Here is a 22,456-nt window from a genome sequence, read left to right as displayed (position 1 = left end):
CCGGATCAAACATTTCTGGTGCGTCTGCGAGGGTGCACCTCTGGTCCAAACAGAATCTGGGGGAAGCAAGGACACTTCAGAGAGGGGGTAAAAGGCTTAGATTCCAGAGTTCCTGACAGGACCTGGTGTCCCAGACACTTTGGGGCATGAGAAAGCCGAGGCAACTCGGGCGCGTTTCTGGGGAAAGCCCGAGTGGGTGGCAAAGTTCCAAGACAGGGGCCCTGCACCCACAGACCGAAAGCTGAGACCTGGGAGGAAGGGTGTGAGCACCTGAGTCTCCTGCCGCGCAGGTGAGCTCCCAAGACGTCCCTGTGCCCCGGTGGGACACAGAACAGGCTAGAATAAGGTAGCACGCCCGAGGGGCCGGCCATCGGAACTGGCGACGGAGGCACGGATGTCACCAGCAAATGCCAGAATCTGCGCCGATGCCGAAAACCGGGCGTGATGAGCGGCGCTGCCTGGATTCTCCCCTCTGCTTGCTGAGGTCCCCCCCACCCACTTATCTCAACCACAGGCGCCACCTCGAAGAGAGTGGAGCCGAGGAAAAACCTGACTTGACTGAAAACACACTAAGAGAACAGAGTCGCAGCTGAATTGGCCAGAGAAAGTGTTCTACCGTTACGTACAATGGCGCCTCGAGAGAGAAATCAAGTTCGGTTATTAAAAAATAAAGCTATAAGCTTTGCTCACCCCATGAATTTATGAAATTCATGCCCGTGACAGCAAATGAGAACCAAGGTGGAGCCAGCGTGAAGAGAGGGTGAGCTGGGGAAGGATGGAAAGATGGCTCGGGAAGAACCGAGAACACCGGGGTGGAGGGGAGGTGCGTGGGTTCCACTGTTCGCTGGTGTCATCCCGGGCAGCCCCTGAAGACCTGGTTACACACACACACGTGCACACACACGTGTGCACACACAGCACACACCTTCAGCATCCCGCAATCACAGCTCCCCGCCCAAAGGAATTGTCTGACGGTTGGAATCTGTACTCCTACACGAAGTGGCCCACGAGGTCCCAGGGGAATGCTGCATGCGATTATTTTATTTCACGGGGCAAAGGTTACGCAACACCCAACCGGACTCGCCCGGAAGCACCGGCAGCCAGCTCCAGTCAGCGCGTCTTGCGTGCGCTGGGTGCTGGCCACAGAGCGTCCCTCCGCCTTCGGAAGCAAGAATTTTCACCCTGGCTCGTGGTGACCATGTGACAGGCCAGGCCCAGGATTCCACCCGGGGTGGCTCATTTCTCCCCAGCTCTGCTCCTCCAAACATGTCCCCTTAGGCCAGCGAAGGCCATATATAAAAAGCCTTGTGGTTTTCATGAAGAAACTACGATGCATTATGGCGTCTGCCCCAAATCACCAGCACACTTAAACTACTTCGGCTAAACATCCCTTTCGAAGCTGACAGAAGATTATAACGTCTATTGTGAAACCGTCTACATCCTCAGCTTGCTATTCACACGCAGGCAGACGTGGCGACAGTGCACATTCTCCAGCCTTGAGGAAAGCTGCAGGGCACGGGCGGGTGGCTGTCCGCTCGGGAGCCCCGAGCACCGTCTCCTTCTGCCTTTGCTGACAGAGCTCGGCCGCTCATCACATCTTGGAGAGCCTGACGTCGTAGGTGACCATGTTGAAGTTGTCCCAGGCAAAGAGCTTCTTCTCCAGCGGGTTGTAGTCGATCATGCTGCTGTACTCGTAGAGGTTCCGGAACGGGATGGCCAGGGCCTTGCTGCTGCCTGTGGCTGTGTCGAAGGCGAAGTTGACAGCCGCCTCGGGCGCCGAGTAGCTGCTGACCGTGTACAAGGTGCCGCAGATGACGAAGGCGTTGGCCACCGACTGCTTCCGGATGTTGGTCTCCCAGGTCTGTCCCAGCTCCAGGCTCTCAGGGTTCAGCCTGGAGAGGACGATGGCCCCTTTGGCCTCCTCCGTGCTGTAGATGACCCAGAGGCCCGTCTCATCCACGGCCAGGTCGATGTCCGTGTAGCCGCCCCAGGAGTATGGGAACTGTCCATGGTAGCCGGCTCGCGGGATGTCCTTCTCGGCCTTCACGGTCTCGGTGCTCAGCTCGTACCTGACCACGGTCCTGGACCCAGCCCCCTGGAAGTAGAGGCTCCCCCCGTACACCACGGAGCCCGTGCTTTCCAGCGGCCTGGGCAGCACGTGGACCTTGGAGGGGTAGCCCTGCGTGAACTGGCTGACAAGGCGGTACTCGAACACCTGCCGGACGGCCGAGCCCACCGTGTCGATCCTCCACGTGGTGTCTCGGGTGTAGGGGTACACAGGCTTGGGGTCTCTCATCCACACGCCGTACTTGCCGGTGATGGTGTCGGCGGTTCTCAGAGTGACCGGCTCTCCTACCCACACGAGTTCTCCGCATCCTGGGGAATTCAAAACAAAACGGGAAGCACCGATCGGCCGTTCCACGCTGTGGAGGCGCGGCAGAGCCAGCGGGCGCGAGGACCCCAGACGCAGACACGAGGACCCCAGACGCAGACACAGACGGTCTGGGTTCAAATCCCGGCTTTGCCACTCGCTGGCTGTGTGACTTTCAGTTAAGTTACTTTGCTCTCTAAGCCTCAAATCATTATAATCATCTCTATAAAACAGGGTTTTTCAAGCCCTAATCGATGGGCCACATATTTCAGACAGCATTTTAATACAATCTTAGCATCATTTACAAATGTAACAAAGAGGTGGTTGAAAACTTAGGTTCAGCGGAATCACAGAACATGCCTGTATTTTCATGGGAACCTTCACTTGCCTTACAGCAGGTGTTCATGTCTCAGGGAGTCATATTTTAAAAATTTCAACACTCCCCAGCCCCATGCGTGCCCTTCCGTGCTGGCAATAATGGTCAGCAACACAGCGACCGCAGTCTTTGTCGTAAAGTCAGGCTCTCGGGTGAGTCTTTGGAGAGGGGCGATCGTGTTTTTCCTAAGCACCCGCATTTTGGAAAAGATACCTTTAGCGAGACCGCCTCCCCAGATGGTGCATGGGGTCCATCTGGCCTTCAGATAAACATACGCAGGGCCCAATGAAAAATATCGTTTTTCCAGTGGAATCAGTTCCACGTGACAACCGAGGGGGTGACATCAACACATCTCTCGTCCTCCCCCAGTGCAGCCCAACCCACTACCCCAGGTGTGGGCGATAAGATACAGGGCTTTGTTGGGAAGAGGCCGACTTCCTGGCAGAATGCCCCGGACAGGGAGCGAAGCACAGGACCGGACACAGATAAAGACCACGTAGCTACAAAAGAGAAATTTAACTTCATACCAGTGTCCCCCGCTTCGCTCCTGGGGTGGCCAGATGGACTGTCCAAGATCTGGGAAGCGGGAACCGCAGTTAACTCCGACTTCAGTTCCTGGAAATCCAAATTCTCCCAATTCCATGGAGAAACTATATTAAGAGAAAGAGACAACATTGCACGGTGAGGAAAAACGGCCCAACGCCGGTGTGGAGGATGGCGTTTTAAATAAATAGGCTTCCCGAGATCTGACGACGTTTTGAGATTTAAGACCATCCGTCGGGGAGAGGAAGGGAGGATGAACCGAGATCGGACTCTGCTGAAGACTGCCGGGACTGGGGGGTGGGTAGCGTTCTCTCTACTCGTGTGGATGTCTGAAAAATTCCATCATAAAAAGCTCACAGAGAATGCATTGCACAGTCATGTGCTGAGCACAGAGTGGGGCATTCGAAATAACATAGAGGCAGTTGGCGCAGCATTAAAATCGTTCCCAGCAGAGGGTCTGCCTTCCGAGTAGGCGAGGCGAATGGTTCCGGGATGTTGGGGAGGCCCTCAGCATCTCCTGCGGGGTGAGGAATTCGACACCCAGCCGTTCTCTGCGTGACTTAGGGTTTTCCTCCTCGCCATGAGAAGTAGCACGTTAGCTTTCTCGTGCTCTGTGGAAATACTCTTTCTGACACCAGTACTGGACACCGAAGAGAGCGTGCAGGACTCCGCAGAGAAGGGCAGAGGTGTGGACGCTGGTTAGACATGGTCGCCACGTCATCACAGGGATGGGGCTTAGGGTTATGGTCATACAGGAGTTTCTGAATACAAGGGAAAAGCCAGAGGCACAAGGAGCAGGCGTAGCCGTTCTAAACTGGGGGTCAGGTTGTGATTCACATGTGGTGAGGCCAGCAGGTCAGGAGACAGTTGCCACAGAAAAGGGAGTTTGCTGTACTCACTGGTCCTGAGGGGCGGGGCGGGCACGTCACAGGCCGCACGGGGAAATGCAGGGTCGGTCAGGAGGGAGGGGCTGTGCCCAGCTGTCTGGCGGCTGCACTGAGGAGAGCAGGCCCTGGGCGAGGCACTCGCTATCATCACCTCTACCCCACACGCCAATCCTGAGGGCGAACTTCATTGTCTTCACTTTGCTCATGAAGAAACCGAGGCTCAGGAGGTTAAGTAACCTGCCCACGGTCACACAGCTGGTACGCGGTGGGGCTAGGACGTGACCATGTCTGCCAAGGTCGTGGCGGCCAAGAACCCTTCCACCCTGTGGCGGGGAGGCGTGTCACTTGCAAAGGCGTTGGCTCTGGTGTCCTGGGCGCCTTTGCTCTCTGAAACCCAGGCATTTTCCCAGCCCCGTTAAGCGAGCTGGGTGTTAGGCTTCCCCAGCAGAGGCCGCCTGAGGGGACTCCCCGGGGCGTTAAGTAACCTGCCCACGGTCACACAGCTGGTACGAGGTGGGGCTATGATGTGACCATGTCTGCCAAGGTCGAGGTGGCCGAGAACCCTTCCACCCCGGGGTGCCGGCCTGGCAGTGTGCATGTGAGGACTCGGGTGGGGCCGAGGCACAGCTCCTGGGGGACCTGGCAGCCTCATCCGGGCCATAACCTTCAAACAGCCCTCTCACAGGGCCCCTGGAGCCCTGCACGGGGACCCCTCCCGGCTCTGCAGGGCTGGGGCAGACTGTCTCTGACACCTCCGTGTCCAGCCGCAGCTGGCTGGCCGCTCCTGCCGACCCTCTGGAGGTGGCCTTGGTGGCTCTGGACCTGCTCCAGCCACCATCTCTGCTCTGCTATGAGCTGAACCCCACCTTCCCAACGAGGTCCAAACCCCCTCAAGTCTGTCCCCGGCCCGAGGGCGCCATGTAGAGTTTAATGATATCTCACAGCGACCATCATTGTAATAATTCTTTATAGTAAATGTCTCTGACTTAACTTGCTCAGTGGTTTCTGCTCTGAGTGGACCCAGATTGCCAGCGGAGGCTTGACGAGAGCCTCGAAGGTGCCGCTCAGCCCGGCGGGGACTGACCCACTCCAGGGGCCGTGATCCGACGCCGGGGGTGGGGGTGTTGCTGGCACGCGCAGCTCCCCGGTGGCACACGCAGAGAGTCCAGGAGGTGGTGCCAGCAGAGGGGCGTCCTTTCCTGTCCCACCGAGAACCTCGGGGCTCTGAGCAGCACCCCACCCCCACCCGCCTCGCCCAGCCCCTCATCACTCTGCAGGAACCAAACCTCATGTGCCTTTTGGGAGTAAACAAGAACCACAATAAAACATGATATCAGGGAATGGCTCCGGGGCGGCTGCAAGGCCAGCTCTCAGCTGGCAGGTGGGCCGCTTGGATCAGAAGTCTGCTGGCTTCTTCTTGGTCGTGTCGGCCAGGAGCGCCTGGCACCAGTCCGATTCCCAGAGTGGAGCCGTCTGGTGTGAGGACCGAGGCCCGTGGGAGTGGACGCAAGGCCCAAAGGAAGGCGCCGGACTGGGCCAGAAGCCGTGGCTTCGGTCCTGCCGTGGCCCACTCTGCGACTTCGGGCCAGTTACTCCACCTCTCTGAGCCTCGGTATCCTCAGGTCAAACTAGAAATGAAATGGTCCTCCCTAGGGATGTGTCAAAGCTAAAATTTCTCTGGACTATTTAAAAATCACATCTCATTCCGAATGTGGGGGGAAACCAAAAAGGTTACGCAAGTATTGAGGGCTATGGTGTCCGACGGGGAAACGTCTTTAGGGCTTTGTTTCTATTAAAATTCAGTTCTCCCAGCGTTGAAGGGTTCACGTCGACTACGAAATTTAAGTCTTTCTCTGCTTGTCCTTCCCTACCTCCCTTCCCTCTGCTTTATAGACACTTTCTAGAGAGCTCAGCCCTGAACAGTCAGGTCAGTGTCACAAACACGGAGAGGACGGAGAAGGAGAAGCGTGCCGACATAATCACAGGTCGTCATAGTACCCTAGGAGAGCGATGACTAGCTAGCAGGCCATCGTCTCCGTCTCCAGAATCCATGCGTGTTACAGAAACACCATGCACATGTTGACGCTTTAATGACATTTTAAAACAGTAGCTCACATGAACAGTCAGGTCAGTGTCACAAACACGGAGAGGACGGAGAAGGAGAAGCGTGCCGACATAATCACAGGTCGTCATAGTACCCTAGGAGAGCGATGACTAGCTAGCAGGCCATCGTCTCCGTCTCCAGAATCCATGCGTGTTACAGAAACACCATGCACATGTTGACGCTTTAATGACATTTTAAAACAGTAGTGGAGCTCACGCGACAGAAGCCCTTTGTAGCTGTAATTTATTTCCTGGGAGGCTGCTCTGTGCCAGGCACCGTGCTGGAGGCTTCTCCAGGTGACTTCTAACCCGAGTGACAACCGCATGAGGGACTGTCAGCCCCACCTTACAGGTGAGGGAGTGAAATCTGCAGCTTCTGGGCTGAACACCTCTGGTGCCCCCACCTTCCCCCGCATATCCTGCCCACCCGTTCCCAGCCAGTGATGTGGCACCCTGCCTCACGCAAGCGTCACCTGCTAGGACCTCGCCTCGCTGCTCTGCCCCAGCTTCCCTGATGCTCTGTAAGAATTAGCCTGGTGCCCATGTCTGTGCATCATGGAAGTGGCATATTCCCAGCGCGATGGCCCCTGGCCAACAGAGCATCCGCCCCAGAGATGACGAATGTCCCCTCCCCCACTGCACTCAGCACAGGCCTGCTGGCAACGGGCCTCGTCGCCCACTGAGGTGACCAGCTGGAGGACGTGCCCCTCGATAGCTCTCCTTCCTTCTCTGTCTCCCTCGCCCCTGTCCCCTACTTCTTCACCCAGAGACTGTGACCCATAGAAGCCACTGTGCACAAGCCGTCATCCAGGCTCTGTCCCCTGGGAGGGCCGGTCCGAGCAGAGGCTCAGTTAAAGGGGAAAGAGGGGCTTTTGGTGATGTGTATCTTCCTACTTCAGGCTCATTTAGAAGATTTACAGACATTTCTATTGTCAGGGAATGGCTCCAGGACGACTATTCCCGACAAAACTATTACTACGAAATTGTGTGTGTGTGTGTGTGTGTGTGTGTGTGTGACCTCAACTCATACACACACATATAAACAAGTGATTTCCATGATGCTAGAGAGATTTTTTTCCTATGCAACAATTACATGGTAAAGAACGTGGTAGGTGACAGTCTGAAATAAGTACTGCCTTGTGACACTTTCACTAAGAATGATTCCTTCCTTTGTTCTCAAAATTCCAGTTCACCAAGTCTCAGCTCCACCCCGATCAGCCCTGCAACCTGAGTTCCCTTAGCAACACTGCACCTCACTTTCCTTAGCTGTAAAATTTAGAGCTGGCTCTCAGCTCTAACAACAAACGATGCTTCAAGATCCTTTACCACTAAGAGTTATTTCATTTGCGTCCCACGAGCATTATTATTCGCAGGAGGCATTTCCTGTGCCCGGTCGGTCGTGGAGAAGAAACCGAGCGGGGGAGGCTAAACGACTTGCCCGAGGTGACACCCAGGCACCTACGTGAGTTTTCTAGCCTCACGCAGATGTGACTCCCACGCAGAAAGTCTTTTTAGGAAGTATTTTTTCCATCATTTTGTTCTGAAGATTTTCAAGCCTATACAAAAGTTGAATACTACAATTGCTGACTGCTTAGATGCATCAATCGTTAGTATTTTGCCACGTTTTACCTTCCTCTCTCCCACTCTTTGTAGTTACGGTCTTTGCGGAACCACTGGAAAGCGAATCGCAGACATCCTGACACTGCAAAGTGCCGTATCTCACGCAAGAAACCTGACATGAACCCAGTAACGTAATCTGAGCGGATCCCCAACTGCCCTGTGTTAGTTTTCTACCCGGGGTGCGGGAGCCAATCCAGGGTCGTCACTGCGTGTGGTCACCAGGTCTCTGGAGTGTCCCTTTATCAAGAACAAGCCCCTCCCCCACCCCCTCCCGCCTTTTTCTCTTCCTTTCTTGATGTCGACATCTTGGAAGAGTCCAGAATAATGGTCCCGCCACTGGGTTTGCTTGCTCGTTCCCTCACGATTAGACGACTAATTAGTGAATATTGGCAGCGAAATTTCCCAAAAAAGTGACAGGAATACGGTCTTGCCAGCTCACTTCACTCGCCCGCCTCCTTCTGGGCGTGAGGTCTCTCGGAGGAAAGAGAGGGCAGAAAGGGCAGACCGGGGCCGCCCGTGACATGTCGCCCTGAACCACGTCACATTCTGGACCCAGAGGTTCCTGAGTCACATTCTTACCTTCCCTGGAGCCCGGTGGCAGCTCCCGGGAGGCACCGCGGGCCTGGGGACACTGGCCCCTTCTCAGCCTTTCTGCCTCCTGGCTGCAGCCCTGCAGCCTGCTGGCCAGGTCCTCGTTCTCCGTCGCCAGCTGCCTCCTCTCGTCCTCCAGAAGCGCCTTGTCTCGGAGGAGGTTGCTGTAGGCCGCCTCCAGCTCCCTGGTCCGGGTTTCCAGCTGAGCTCGCTCCCTCAACAGGGGGCCCAGCTCCGGGGTCTCCGAGGAGGGCCTGGCGGCCTGGTCCGGGGTCAGGTGGCGGACAAGGCCCTCTAGGGAGCTGATTCGGGCTTGGGCGGCCTTCAGGTCTGCACGCTGGGCGCTGCTGGCTCTCTGTAGGTCCTGGATGGCTGACATGGCCTGGCCCTGCTCAGGGCAGCTGGACTCGCTGGGGCTGACCACACTGAAGGTGTACTGGCAGCGACCACTCCGGTCATTGGACTTCTGGAGCTGGGCTGTCCTGGCCCCCACACCCCACAGCAGACAGGCCAGCAGCAGCAGCTGGACAGCGAGCATCTCAGGCCTGTAGCTGCAGCAGCGTCACAGAAGCCCTCAGTGCAAAGGCCAGGCAAGGCTCCCCCTGGAAAGCTCTGCTACGCAGCGAGGTGTGTGGATGGGTGGCCCTGCCGGCTCATATATAGCGGGGAGCCAGCCCTGCGTGGGGGGGAGAGAGGTGGCCACGTGAGGCCGGGCGGGGCCGTGCACACGGACGTTGTTTTCACACGGCCAGCACGACTCCTAGAAAATGACCTTCCAGAAGTCTGTTTTGAATTTCTTTTTTTAAACAAAATGTCCTACTCTATGCACCCACACCCCCTAATGGTCCCCATAGCCCCCCCCGCCCCCCGTTCTACATGGACGCCCTTGCACCCGCCACCTCGTCCAGCAGGACTCGTGTGCCAGTTTCAACAAGGACTGATTTCCAGCTTCTATTTCCATTTACTCTGCAAACTTTATTGAGAACCTGCTGTAGGCACTAGGAACGGGGGGATAGACATGCCTAAAATGCAGTCCCTGTGTCCCCGGAGCAGTGACAGAGGCAACAGCCAGCCAGGACATAAGGGCCGCAGGCCCCCAGGCTTCAGGGAGCAGTAGAAGCAGCGGGGAAGCGGAATTCTTCCTTTGTTTCTGGCTTTTAAACAAGTGCGGGCGTATCTCCGGGAGAACTTTCTAATTCCGGTCTTGCATCTCAGGCACCAGTGTCAATGTGAGCGTCTACCGTGTCTGTGTAGGTATGTGTGTTTGTGAACCTGACTGACGAAATCTGTGGAGCCCATCTCAGGAACGTGTTTTAAAATGTATGAAATACATAGGGTTGCATAGAAAACACATAGTATCGAAACAGTATTATCAAAATATTTTTAAAATTTGAAATATACCTGTTTGTCTTTGTTAAAAACCAGGTCTAGCTGGGGGCGGAGGTGGGGGGAGGGTCTAATTTCAAGTAGTAGTTTTGAGTGTAAATGCGAACACACGTATCTGCCACAGCGTAGCGGGAGGTAAAATGTGACTTCTGTTGGGGGTGACGGAGTTGCGCTGCTAACACGACTTTAGATTTATGGCCATATTCACGATGGAATGAAATGTCAAACCAAAGTTTTAGTTAGAAGGCGGTGACAATAAAGATGTATTTTTTTCCCCATCCCAATTTATGGGCTTCCTGGACCCTAGGTTAATAGCCTCTAATAAACCCAAAGAGAAAAAATAAAATAGAACAAATGGAAGAAAAAAGCACACCAAATATGCCAGGAGGAGTCCAGGCAAATCATAACGCTTAACATACCCTCCTCGGTAACTTTTAAAACAACGTTTGCATTTGAGCAATTGAGGTTGTCTGATGCCAGTGACATCTTCAATGTTTGTGAAGTCAAGATTTCAGAGGTGCCCTGGCCGACTCACATTTCACTCTAAATATTCTATTCCTATTTGATTGGTTCTGACGTTAGACTTGAACTTGAGAAATTTACAAATGGGCGTCTGTTTACTGCTGGCTAAAAGGCACTATCCTCGGTTTCTGAATCAGATAATAAGCATGACTGAAATGATTTAACAAAAAACATGTCAGCAAGAGCTGGTTCGAACCTGTCAGGCTTTACTCTGAGAAATGTTTTCTTTCTGCTGAAACGGCCGAGCTGGTTCCCGTGCTGCTAGCCCCGGGGAGGTAAAGAGCTCCAGATAAAGCAGTAATTTACTGCGTCAGTTTGCTCAGGATGACTCTGCTTGTACAGGAAGAACGTAGGGCTGGAAGGTCCGCCTAGAACTGATCGCTTCTCCGTGAGTCAGTAGCATGAATCTGCAATTCCCGTGGCTTTTCCGGTCGGTTCCCATTGCCTTTCGATGAATCTTTGCCTTTTCCACTCACACTCTGTCCCTCCCTCTTTCTTTGGCTCCCTGCCCTAAGCTGCAGGCCAGTGGGTGGCATGAGCAAGCACCGTGGAGCTGTGTGGGTGCTGCCCGGGGGCGTGGAGCTGTGTGGGTGCTGCTCGGGGGCGTGGAGCTGTGTGGGTGCTGTTCGGGGGTGTGGAGCTGTGTGGATGCTGCTCAGGGGTGACAGTTTTAACAGCCTCTGCCATTTTCCCTTGGTCCAACCCAGTTTCTGAACGCAGGGCAAAAGCTGCCGCCAGTTTTGCTCAGCGTTCCCTGGCAAATGCCACCGTGTACACGCTTAGGGGCAGACACGGTGGCTGTTGGGTTCATTGAGCTTTCCTTGGTCATGGCGGGTCACCATCCTGTCCTCCCCCGGGGGCCTGTCCTGCTAAGAGCTGCTCAAGCTCGCACGTCGGGCTTCCTCGCTGACCCGCCATCGCCACCCCCATGGCGGGCACCTCAGCTGCTTGAGCTCGGCCCGCAGCCCAGTGACAGCACCTCCCTCTCGAAGCCTTCATGGACACCCACAGACAAGGACAGAGAAGGAGAGGGACTTGCCCAGGGCCACACAGCGGGTGAGCGGCAGAACCAGAGAGGGAGCCGAGGCCTCGCGATGCTCAGGTCTTCCACCGTGCACGAGCCACGTGCGCAGCCTGGCGCTTTCACGGTGGCCCTGTGACACTGGATTCCATGTTCTCCCGGAGCAGAGCGGAGGGCACAGGACACGCCCGGCCGCTGGCCCGTGGTGAGCATCTGCGCGCCTTCGGCCGCCCCCTTCACCACCCCGGCCGGGGACCCCGTTCCACCGTCTGCCCCACACTGGCCGCCAGGCCCTGTCCGTCTCCGTGTCCTTTCTGGAGCCTGGAGCCGGAGGGTCCCCCGCTCAGACGCCCCCTGCCGCCGGGAGGCGCTTCGGGGCCAGCGTTGGCGTTGGGCTCGTTGCGGGGCGCGGGGAGGCGCGGCGATCCAGGTCGGCGGATCGAGGCCGAGTGGGTCCCAGTCGGGTTTCAGCGGCTCAGCCTCCTATTTTCTCCTGCAGCTCATCCCTGACGATCACCCCGTGAAGGCAGGCTTTGCTCCCCGCTTTGTCCCCAGTGTCTGGCAGATAGAATGCTCAATAAATTTTCGGTGGGCGCGGACGCGTACATAGGGGACGAGGACACAGCTTCCAGTGTCACCGTCTTCCAGGCTGCTCAGGACACTGCGTGCCTGCCTGGTGTCTGCGCGCAGGGCTCTGAGCTGGAGAGGTCACCTTTGGGGGGCCGGGGTCCAGATGCGATGGGTTTGCGTTTGCCTGCGTCTCACTGCGGACATGGGGCTCACCGCAAAACACGCGGGATTGCATGATAACTTCAGCGTGGAGACGAGGCCCAGGGAAGGGGCTGCGGAGAAGAAGCCATGCCGAACTGGGGACCTCGTGGCCCCATTCTTGACCCCGCGGTCTTCACGGGTTTCCTGGGCAGTGCACCATTCAAATGACGCGTTATGAAGCACCTACTATGTGCTCGGGGCTGTGGAACACATGCTAACGTGTAAGACCCAGAGCCCACGGCAAGGAGCTCCGGAGATGTAACACGGGAGGCCATTCAGGGGACCTAGTGTTAGCGAAGCGGGGGTAGGTGGGGAGGATGGAGCGGGGAGAGCTCACCCATGAATGGGACTGGCTCCGCCGGGAGGCGGCCTTTGTAATGGGACCTGAAGAGATGACGCGTTAACAATGGCTGAGACACACAGGTTGTAGACTCGGCTACAGGTCTGCCCGGGTTCTTCAGGTTGTGTCCGATGACGAGGCATGCAGAATCGCTTTCAGAGTAAACACGTCCATTTCCTCTGCTGCTGCCTCCTGACACCCTTTGGCCCAAAGCGGCAGGAAAGGGGAGGGTTTAGGCCAGAAAGCTCTGCACAGTCTCTTCCATCCAGCGCTGGTCCAGGTGGGAGCTGGTCCTGGGCACCGGGGCATCCTCCTCCTGTAGGGAGAGGCAGAGGCTTCCAAGACGTCCCTGTAAGATGGCCCTGTACACGGAGAGGGAGGCTTTTATGGGGCCGAAGGGGTGTAGCATAGGGGCAGCCCTCCCAGCAGAGCCCAGGGAGCCCCAACTGTCAAGCTCGCATCCAATTAAAATCAAGCCACACTGAAATCGTCACCATAACACTGTTGGCAATTTTCAGCCCATAGATTCTACTGCTAGTCCCATGAATATCCCATGACGCTGTGTTAAGTGAACGAGTTTCTTCTCCACTTACAGACGGGTAGGATTTTCACAGGTATTGGGGGCGGGGGGAGACATGGAAATATGAAAGGAAGCACACAAAAAAAGGCGAGATCCTTTGAAAAGACCAAACAAGAGTCCAGTTTGAGAAAGAGCATCTGGCCTGTGATTTGAGGGTCATGATCTATCAGCTGGAAGGGTTAGGGGTCAGACACTGATTTCTAACGACTTCTGATCTGTCAGCAGCTGGACACAGCGTCCGTGTACACCTGACGTTCCAAAACTGTCACCCATGTCTAAATTAACCGATTATGTAGCACATATTAATTTCATACTTAAAATGATGAAAGTCGGTTCTCTTTCGAGAGTTTCTTGCGATTCCTTAGGAAAACTGGACTCACTGAAGGGGCCTCAGGACCCCTGCCACAGGCCCTGTGATTTGACCATAGCAGGTGCCTTTTAATTGTCTTTTGTTTGACTCTTTCTTTTGCCTTTTCCTCAAAAGCCAGACTTAGTCCAGTCAATTGTCTGTGTCTCTTGACAAGGAGATGCGAATATGTTCCAACCCCTGATCAGGTCTGATATCAAAGCCTACCCAGGCCCCGTTAGCTTCTTGCATTTGGAGAATTTTGGTTTTGGCTCTTATTTTTATGTTTTCTGTGAGCTTGACCTTCCTGAGCTCGCCTCCTAAAGTGATGCTGCCTGGGGTTCCCCCACCCTCTTTTTAAAAAATAATGACCCACTTTGGGATCTGATCAGACCATGCTTTTCGTTTTTCTCATTTTTCCCCCCAAATTTCCATCCTGAGGAGCAGATACTTAATTATCAATTTGTCAATATCTTTCTGAGCTGTTTCCTTATTCGCCGACCTGTGGTTCTCATCACTTTCTCCAGAAATTAAAAACAAGGGGAGCGTGTATTTTCCATCATTCTTTGCGCTCCTGGAATTCTCGCTGGGGCAGGCGCCAGAAGGCAGCCGTGTTTCCGTGTCTCAGCCCCTCCCTGATGGACTTACCTTATGGCTCTCATGCTTCTGGAAGCATCTGCTGGGAGCAACGCTCAACAGCAGACATGGCTGAGCCTCTCCCAGGGCTGGCACGCCTTGTTCCCTGCCCATCCTTTATTTCCCCGCTGAAGACGACAATGCAGGATGCTTTGCTGGATCTCATCTCATTTAACCCTCTCGTACCACCCTGAGCTTAGCCGGGTGGGGTTCATCATTACTCCTTTACAAATGGAAAATCCTGTGGAGCAGAGTGACTGACTGATTCCTTCCAGGCCACAGAGCTGGTTCACGGGACGCGGACCTGAGTATGAGGCCTTCCCATTCCCTCCAGTTTGCAAATTTAATGCTGTTACAGGGAGCTCTCAAGAGTGAACTTTAAAAGGCTCATCAGATAGTTCTTCTCCATCTAACGTAGTAACTAGTGATGGCGTTCAGGGCAGGGCACCCCAGAATGGGCCACTTTGGCATGGGGGTTATTTCAAGCTGGAGACGGTCAAGGCCCTACAGACCGAAGGAGAGCTTTTAAGCCCCTCTTTAACCGCTGAAAAGAATTTAGAGAGGGGCCTGAACTGTGGAAGAGATGACTTTTTTACACTGGAAGGACTTACCCTCATGGCAGGGCAAATACTCGTGTTCCGAACGTCTGCTCTGTCCGTCCACGGCGAATCGTCTTCCTCCCTCTGACACCCCAGACCCCGCACCCCTTCTCCTTAGCTCAGGATGGCACGTAAGCCTCACCAGCCTGGCTGTCGGGGAGCCCCTCAAGACTCTGTGGGGTTCCCACGTGTACACGAGTGAATTTGTTTTCCCCCTATTAACCTGTCTCACGTCATTTTAATTATTAGGAACAGCGAAGGGAAGGAGGGGCGAGTGTCTGTCCCCAACCCCAGCAACTTGAAGACTAGCAGCTCGGTTGCCCAGACGCTTTGAGTCCGCCCTGTGGAGTGGGGTTACATGTCACCTACGACACGAGACCCGAGCAGAAGTAAGGAGTGGCTGCTGTGTGACCGGTGACATTGCTGGGGCCTCCTGGGCTGACGCCGAGGGCACAGAAATTCCCTGGTCTTAATTTCAAGGTACAGATTCTCATTCAAGTTTCCTCAAGGAAAAAGGAAAAAGGATGTGGGGGGGGTGGGGGTAGGGAGGGGAGTCAAATGTGGTAACTATGGAAACGGGCCTTTTGAAAACTGGCCAGGCACACGTGCTCTCTGCTTCTGAGGAGCTATGAGGTCTCATTCGGGGGCTCCGCTCCTGGGTGTGTCCGCTCCCTCCTCCCCTTCACCAGCACCTCGCTGCCGCCTGGACCTTCAGTCTGGTCCCTCGTGGAGTTAGATGCCGGAGCCTTCGTTGCCCAGACGTCCATGTGTCGATGGGGATTGTCTCAGTCCGTACATATTGCAAGCCCAACGTGGGGGTCTGCGAAGTGTTTTGATGTTTATAATAGCTTCTCGCATGCCAAAGTTGATATGTTACGGGTGGGGTGCCACCCGCCTGTCACCTCTGGTGGCCTGCGGTTAATCACAGAAATGTCTGATGCTTCACAGTGGGATGCTACGCATCTCCGAGCACCAGCCACTGGAGCGACACGCTGGAAAATGCGCTGAAACCAGAGCATAGACGTGCATGGGCCGAAACTCCGAGCTTTCGAGAAAGTTCACGGACGGGTGAAATGTTGCTCTCTCTCTTTGAATAGTCCCTGGCACCTGACATGTTTTTACATTTACTGATACGTTTTCATTGTGGACCTTACGATCATCTGAGCAATAAGAACCGTTTGCCCCGTTTTACAAAGGGGATATTGGAAATCGAGCGACTTGCCGACCCACAAACGCGTTAGCACAGAGCCCAGCCTGGCATCACCGCACCAGGCCACTACCCCTCCCCGCCCCGCCTCATCAAACGGATGTAAAAATGTAAGCCCCGACGTGTATTAAGTTCATCATGATTTTTCCCGACGTAATTAGTATAAACTTTACTTTCAGCACGACATTCTGCGAAGAATTCACGGAGAAGCAGAACACTTTCCACAGAAAGCGATAAACGGTTATTCAGATACTCCCATTTTATTGTTATTTGTCCAAGAGTAGACGTTAATGACCCGCTTGAACTTGTTTTAAGTGATTGATTATCACATAACTTATCTAAAAATTTTAGTCAGCTTCTTCCAATCTTCCTCTTCACTTATTCTTTGCATCCCTGCTCTCGTGGGAGCCAAGATACGACGGCAGAAAGAGGATCGGGTCTGGGTATCTCACTCACGGTGTCATTGCGGCTACAGGGCAAGCCACACCTTACTCTCTCCAGCTTTAAAATGCCTCCGACATCCAGCGTCGGGGGACAGAATGACTGTGGAAGGCCTCAGAGCACCACACCAGCATCTTCAATGCTCGGGACTCCCCATCCTTCCCTCCAGTGGGGCAAAGGGACCCCACGGGATGAGAATTCCTTCTGGATTCATTTACGAGACGTGACTGGGTGACACCAGGGCTATGACTCATCTCCCCATAAAATGGCCACCGCTTACCACGCCCTGATCATAAACGAGGTGTTTTACATGAAGAGTCTGTCCTCCTTCTAACCACCCCGCTGGAGGCTTAATATTTTCTTCACATCACTGAGGAAATTCAGTTTCTGAGTCTCAACGAGAGACCCGTCGGTAATTATGGGAGAGTGACTGGTTCGTTCTTCCTCATGTGACTGAAGTTAAGCAAACTTACCAGTAGATAATCCCTCAGTGTGACATGTATTATTAAAGAGAAGGATTTCGTAACTGGAACGTTTTCATCTGTTCATTTCCTTTCTGAATTCTTTTATTCCACGGAGAACAGAAAATGTCTTCCCCGCTGAGCACTTAAATCTATGTAACAGATTTGGTAAGTATGACTCAAAGAGTTTTTAATTAAGAATGCATTTCGGTATATTTTGTTTTCCAAGATGGAACTGTGATCTCCCACCAGCAAAACCCAAGTGATGAGAGAAGGCCAAGGTGACAGGCACACACGTTGGCCACTTGGTTTTAAGTGAGAACAGCTTGTTCTTTAAGAACTCAGTGTTGGTGGTTTATGTCCGTGCTCAAGAGGGTGGGGTGGGGAGGTTATCTCAAGAGAAAGAGCTATTTTTTTTCCCCATGTAAAAGTGGAAAAACATCAGATGTGGAAAATCGGGAGACGACCTTTCGTGAAGGACCCTGAGCATCCTGAGGCGAATTACACACGCTGTAGATTGTCTGTGGAGGTATTTCAGGTCCTGCGGGCTCCGTCACAAGCTGCCGGGATCCCAGGCTATTGTTCAGAGAATCTCGCCGGCCCGTGGTCCAGGAATCCGAACGATTTCACTCTTAGCACCAGCAAGACTGAACCCAAGAGGTAAACCTGCTAAAAGCGAAACCAAACAAACAAACAAGCAAAACCCAAGGACGTAGTGCAGCCTAAGTTGAATATAACTGAATTTTTTTAACCGTTACGTCCTCTTCGGTCGTTGTAGCGTCTTGTTGCTGATTCTGCTCTCTCTCGGGGCCCCCTTCACTCCTGAGCGGCACGCGGACCCTCCCGGCTCTCCCGGGTCCGCGTGCCTCTGGCTGTTCCTCCTCTGCCTTAGCCAGGCTCTTTCCTTCCTTCTGCCCCGACCCACGGGCGCCCCAGCGCTCTTTCTGTGACGCTGTGGTTTATAGGAAATATACATCCGGTCACCCAGATGACCGAAACGTGTTTCTCATAGACATTTGGTCTTTGCCCACAGTTCTCGGCTCAGAGCTCCCCAAACCCTTGGAATTCCCTGAGTGACGAGGGTGACCAAAGCGTCTTTTGTTAAATGAGTGACTTTTGGACCCCACCTGGGGATGGGGGCTGGTTGCCAGGGCCGCCAACCCTGTGATTAGGAACTTTCGGTGTCCACCCCCCAAGCCCCCACCACCTCTGGGGAGGGGAGAGGACCTGGAGGTCAAGTCAGTTGCCTGTGGCCAGTGAATTCAATCACTCGGGACTACGTAACGAAGCCTCCACTAAACCCCAAGGGCATGGGGCTCAGAGACCTAGTGACCACGTGGGGATCTGGGGAGAGCGGCCACCTGGAGAGGGCCCGGAAGTTCTGTCTTCTCCCCACACCTTGCCCAGTGCGCCTCTTCTACCTGGCCGTTCCTATTATAACCTTTTATAATAAACCGGTAACACAGTAAGTCAAATGTCTCTCTGAGTTATGGAATCCGCTCTAGCAGATTAGTCGAACCTGAGGAGGGGTCTTGGGAACCCACTATCTGTGGCCGGTCAGACAGAAGTGCAGGTGACAGCCTGGGCTTGCCACTGGCGTCTGAAGTTGGGGGCTGTAGGACTGAGCCCTCGACCTGTGGAATCTGATGCTCCCTCTGGGTAGACAGCGTTGAAACTGAATTGAATTCTTGGACACCCCGCTGGTGTCTGAGAATTGTTTGTTGGTGGAGGGGACCCACTGTCGCTCACAAAATTGGAAATTGGGTCTTGGCGTATCCAGGTAGACCTACCTTTCTTGCAACACACACACTTGCTTGGTGAGCTCGTCTGTGGGAGCCGGCCTCCAAGGTGGCCCTCGGAGACCGTGCCTCCCGGCATCCAGCCAGGCCGCAAGTTACAATGCATTCTGTACCCTCGGGTCATAATGATTCCTCACCACGCTTCGAGCGTCTGCTGCGTTCCAGACGCGACGCTGCGCGCTTCATGTCCGTTGTCTGTTTTAACCTCACTGTGGTCCGACAAAGCAGGTGTTTTCATCCCAAGTCACCGGAGAGGAAGCCGAGGTTCAGAGACGATACGAGTTCGACCCAAGGTCACCCACCTAGGGAGCCGTGGAGCCAGGAAGGGGACAGACGACTCTCTGGCTCTTAACCTCGCTCCCTTCCTCTGTGCCACGTGCTCGCCTCGCCCGGTACTTGACCCCGGGCTGTGGTCTAGTACTTCTTTTTAAGACAGAAAACACGTAATGTGTTTTTATGCTAAAGAGAAGGACGCACAGAGCAGAAGCGTGAGTATTAACGATAATAACAGCCGACGTTTATTTGGCGTGTCCGTGAGCCAGGAACCCGCTCAGCCCTGGCTCAGGACCCATCACTGGGCTTTCGTAACGCACTTAAAGTAGGTACTGATCATTCACAGATGAGAGAAGGAAGGCTTCGTCCAAGGTCGCCCGGTGAGGGTGATTTAAATCCGGGGAGACTGGGCGGCCGTGCCCAGGAATGCAGAGGTAGCCGCCTTGCCCGGCGTGGAAGCCCAGCTTCCGATGAACGAGAGCCTAGTGAATGCCAAGTGCACCGTTTTCGGGGCAGGTATATAATCCCCCACTTTAGAAGTGAGAAAACGGAGCCCGTATGGCTAGCGACTTACCCTAGGCCCGCATCTTCTCTCTTTAAACACAGTGCCGTGGGTCATGACAGATGTGGGGCTCGGTGGCGTCTCATCCTCCCCGGCATTTGTCCGCAGCTCTTCCTGCCTAGCAAACCAGAGTGGGAATTCCTAGCTCAGAAGAGGGATGCTCCCGAGAGTAGTAACGTAGGGCTTTTGGCTGTGTCGCCTTTCCAAAGAGCTGTGACTCAACTGTGGTGGTTGAAACAATTTTATCTGGCAATTTTATCTTTTTTTTTTTTTTAATTACTTTTGCTTTTTAATGGAGGATTTCTTGTACCCACTTTTTTTTTTTTTTAACACCTACAGCACCTGGTCTTCCTAGGTGGTCTCCCATCCGAGTACTAGCCAGGCCCGACCCTGCTTAGCTTCCGAGATCAGACGGGATCGGGCTTGTTCAGGGTGGCATGGCTGTAGACTTTTATACCTATTTTTAATGATACTGTTTATAATCCCATTTCACTAAATACGGCAAATGATTTATTTTTGCGTGTGTTTCTTTAATTTAAAATTTCAGTGCACACTATATTTCGGTTTAATCATAAAAATTTGCTGAAAGTAATCAACCGGGAGCAAGTAATTGAAAAAATGTTGAAAGAAGATCGTGAATGTAATACCGATTCTTGATGAATGAGAGGCTCGGAGAGGCAAACAAGATCGCAGGTAAAAACACAGTCGGCCTGGTGATCATTTTCTATTTCATCGACCAGCAAATAGCATCCGAAGCGCAACCCCGTGCCCCCCGTCTGCCCTTCACGACGAGTGGTGTGTCAGCTAGGAATGCTTTCATCTGCAGGAAGCAGGATGTCTGGCTTAAATAAGCGGAGGTTGTTTTTCTCATTTGACCAGAGGCTGGGAAGTGGCCTTCTGGCACGGGCGTGGTGGCCCGACAGTGTCACCGGGACCCAGGCACCTTCCACTTTCCACTCCACCCTTCTCATCAGGATGCTGACCTCTCACCCTCGAGCAAGTCACCGTATGGGTGCCAGGTAGCTGCTCCAGGCATCACATCTGGGTTCGAAACTGGAAGGAGGACGGGAAGGGACATCTCTGCTTTTATTAGAAAAGCAAAATCTTTCCTAACAGACCTTTCGATGGCCAGAACGGCGTCGCTCGGCCATCCGAGCTGCAGAGGAGACTGGAAAAGCATTGTTCAGCTTTTCCAGCCTGTCTGTGGTGGGGGTGATAGGAACAAAGCGTTTGGCACAGAAATCAGGTTCCCCAGCCAACCCTGTGGGCCATGGAATGTGCCTTTCATCTCCAGCTCACAGAGGAGAAAGTTAGTGGGGGTCATGATCACTCAGTCACAAAGAGGCAGAGCTGGGGCACAAACTGACTCCAGCACCCATGTTTCTGCCGTAGTTCTCAGCTGCAGGAGGTGGACAGCACTCGAAAGAATGGGGATGTGTTCTAACGGTCAGGTTTTAAAGCAGCACATATCAATAGGTCAAGTGACGTCTTTATCATTGCTGTTTAATAACGGCATCATCATTATTCCATTTTTATAAATTAGATTTTGGACTAAGCTGGTCATCTAACGACTAAGCTTTAAAAATATCGATCGAAGCCCTGGTTATAATGGCAAAACATTGCGGGAAACCCTTAACGTTTAACAATGGGAGATTGAGTGTAAAAAAAAAAGCACCTACCATAAAACAGAATAGTCAGAAATGAAGCTTCAGAAGAATATCGAGATTTATAATATTTTATTAAACAAAGTAAATGATAAAACTGTAAATATAATTTGACCCTGTGTTTGTAAATATACATCATATCTATAAAAAACATAGATATATGTACAGCCAAATACTCATTATAGTTGATTATATTTAGATGATGAGAATACATGATATTTTAGTTTTCATCTTTGTATCTTTTGCAATATAATTTCACTTTTAGAAGTCAGGTTTACTGAAGTATAATTTACGCACAGTACAATTCACCCTTTTTTATGTGTATGTGTTTTGACGAATATATACATTGATGTACCCACCACTATAATTAAAATACAGAATATTTCCTCTGTCCCCACCCCCAAAGAATTCCCTTGAGCCCTTTTGTGGGCAATTCCTTCCCTCTTCTCACTGGCCCTTGGCAACTACTGACCTGATTTCCGTCCATATGCTTTTGCCTTTTCGAGAATGTCATATAAGTGTAAATATGGAGTTTGCAGCCTTTCGTTTCTGCCGTCTATGAAGTAACATAAATGCTTTGGAGATCATCCATGTTGTTACAATATACATCAGTGGTTCATTCCTTGTGATTACTGAGTAGCATTTCATAGTCTGGTTGTACCCTAATACGTTTACTCTTTTACCAGTTGGTAGACACTTGTCGTTTTCCATTTTGGACTCTTCGTGAATGTATTACGTTTACCAGGGCTGCTGTATCAAAGCACCACAAACTGGGTGGCTTCAAAAACAGAAAAGTATTGTGTAACAGCAAAAGGACAACAAGAGAAAAAAAACAAAAAAACAAAACATTCAACAACTCGAGGAGATGAAGAGGGAGCTTGAGTTTGTCCCCCGAGAAACTGTCCTGCTCCTTGCACGGATGTGCGGGTCGAATTGATAATGAGGGGCCCCAAACCCCCAAGGTGAGAAATAATTTAAAAATTGATCCCTGATAATACTCTTGGAATGCTTGGCAGAAATGATGTAAAAACTGGAAAGCAACTTCTATATGTTCCTATGGGAAAAAAGACCCCTGCTAAAGATGATGACCAATAAAAATGTATAAAACAAGGCAGAGCCTATTACGCCTACCACAGATGTCTGCGTAGGTGTCTGTGGCACACAGCAGGGGCACAGGGACGGTGATGGGACTGGCGCCCCTGCAGGTGTGGCTCACGGTGGCCCCCAAAACCATCTGCCATCAGCGATCACTGGCAGAGACTCTCCTATTATTGTCTTGACAATAACATGAAAGAGAAAAGAAAATAGGCATTGTAAAAATAACTGAGGACTTGAAAGAAAGTCTTGACATCCTAAG

General features: G+C 52.8%; 1 protein-coding gene and 1 non-coding gene across 2 annotated transcripts; both read right to left on the bottom strand.

Moving 5' to 3' along the window:
- Nucleotides 1-1,591: 1,591 nt before the first annotated feature.
- On the bottom strand, nucleotides 1,592-9,047 carry MYOC (myocilin). The gene is made up of 3 exons (XM_006907806.1): nucleotides 8,480-9,047; nucleotides 3,275-3,397; nucleotides 1,592-2,376 (listed from the first exon to the last, which is right to left on the bottom strand). The coding sequence occupies exons 1-3, from the start codon at nucleotides 9,027-9,029 to the stop codon at nucleotides 1,592-1,594; spliced, it is 1,458 nt and encodes a 485-aa protein (XP_006907868.1). The 5' UTR covers nucleotides 9,030-9,047.
- Nucleotides 9,048-19,765: 10,718 nt separating this feature from the next.
- On the bottom strand, nucleotides 19,766-19,884 carry LOC112476552. Its single transcript, XR_003045138.1, has one exon. It is a non-coding gene; the product is annotated as a 5S ribosomal RNA (ribosomal RNA).
- Nucleotides 19,885-22,456: the final 2,572 nt, after the last annotated feature.

This window comes from Pteropus alecto, unplaced genomic scaffold (assembly GCF_000325575.1).
Source record: "Pteropus alecto unplaced genomic scaffold, ASM32557v1 scaffold101, whole genome shotgun sequence".
In the NCBI taxonomy this organism is placed as follows: domain Eukaryota; kingdom Metazoa; phylum Chordata; class Mammalia; order Chiroptera; family Pteropodidae; genus Pteropus; species Pteropus alecto.
Note: the sequence above shows the minus strand (reverse complement) of the source record. Positions and strands in the feature narration are given on the sequence as shown.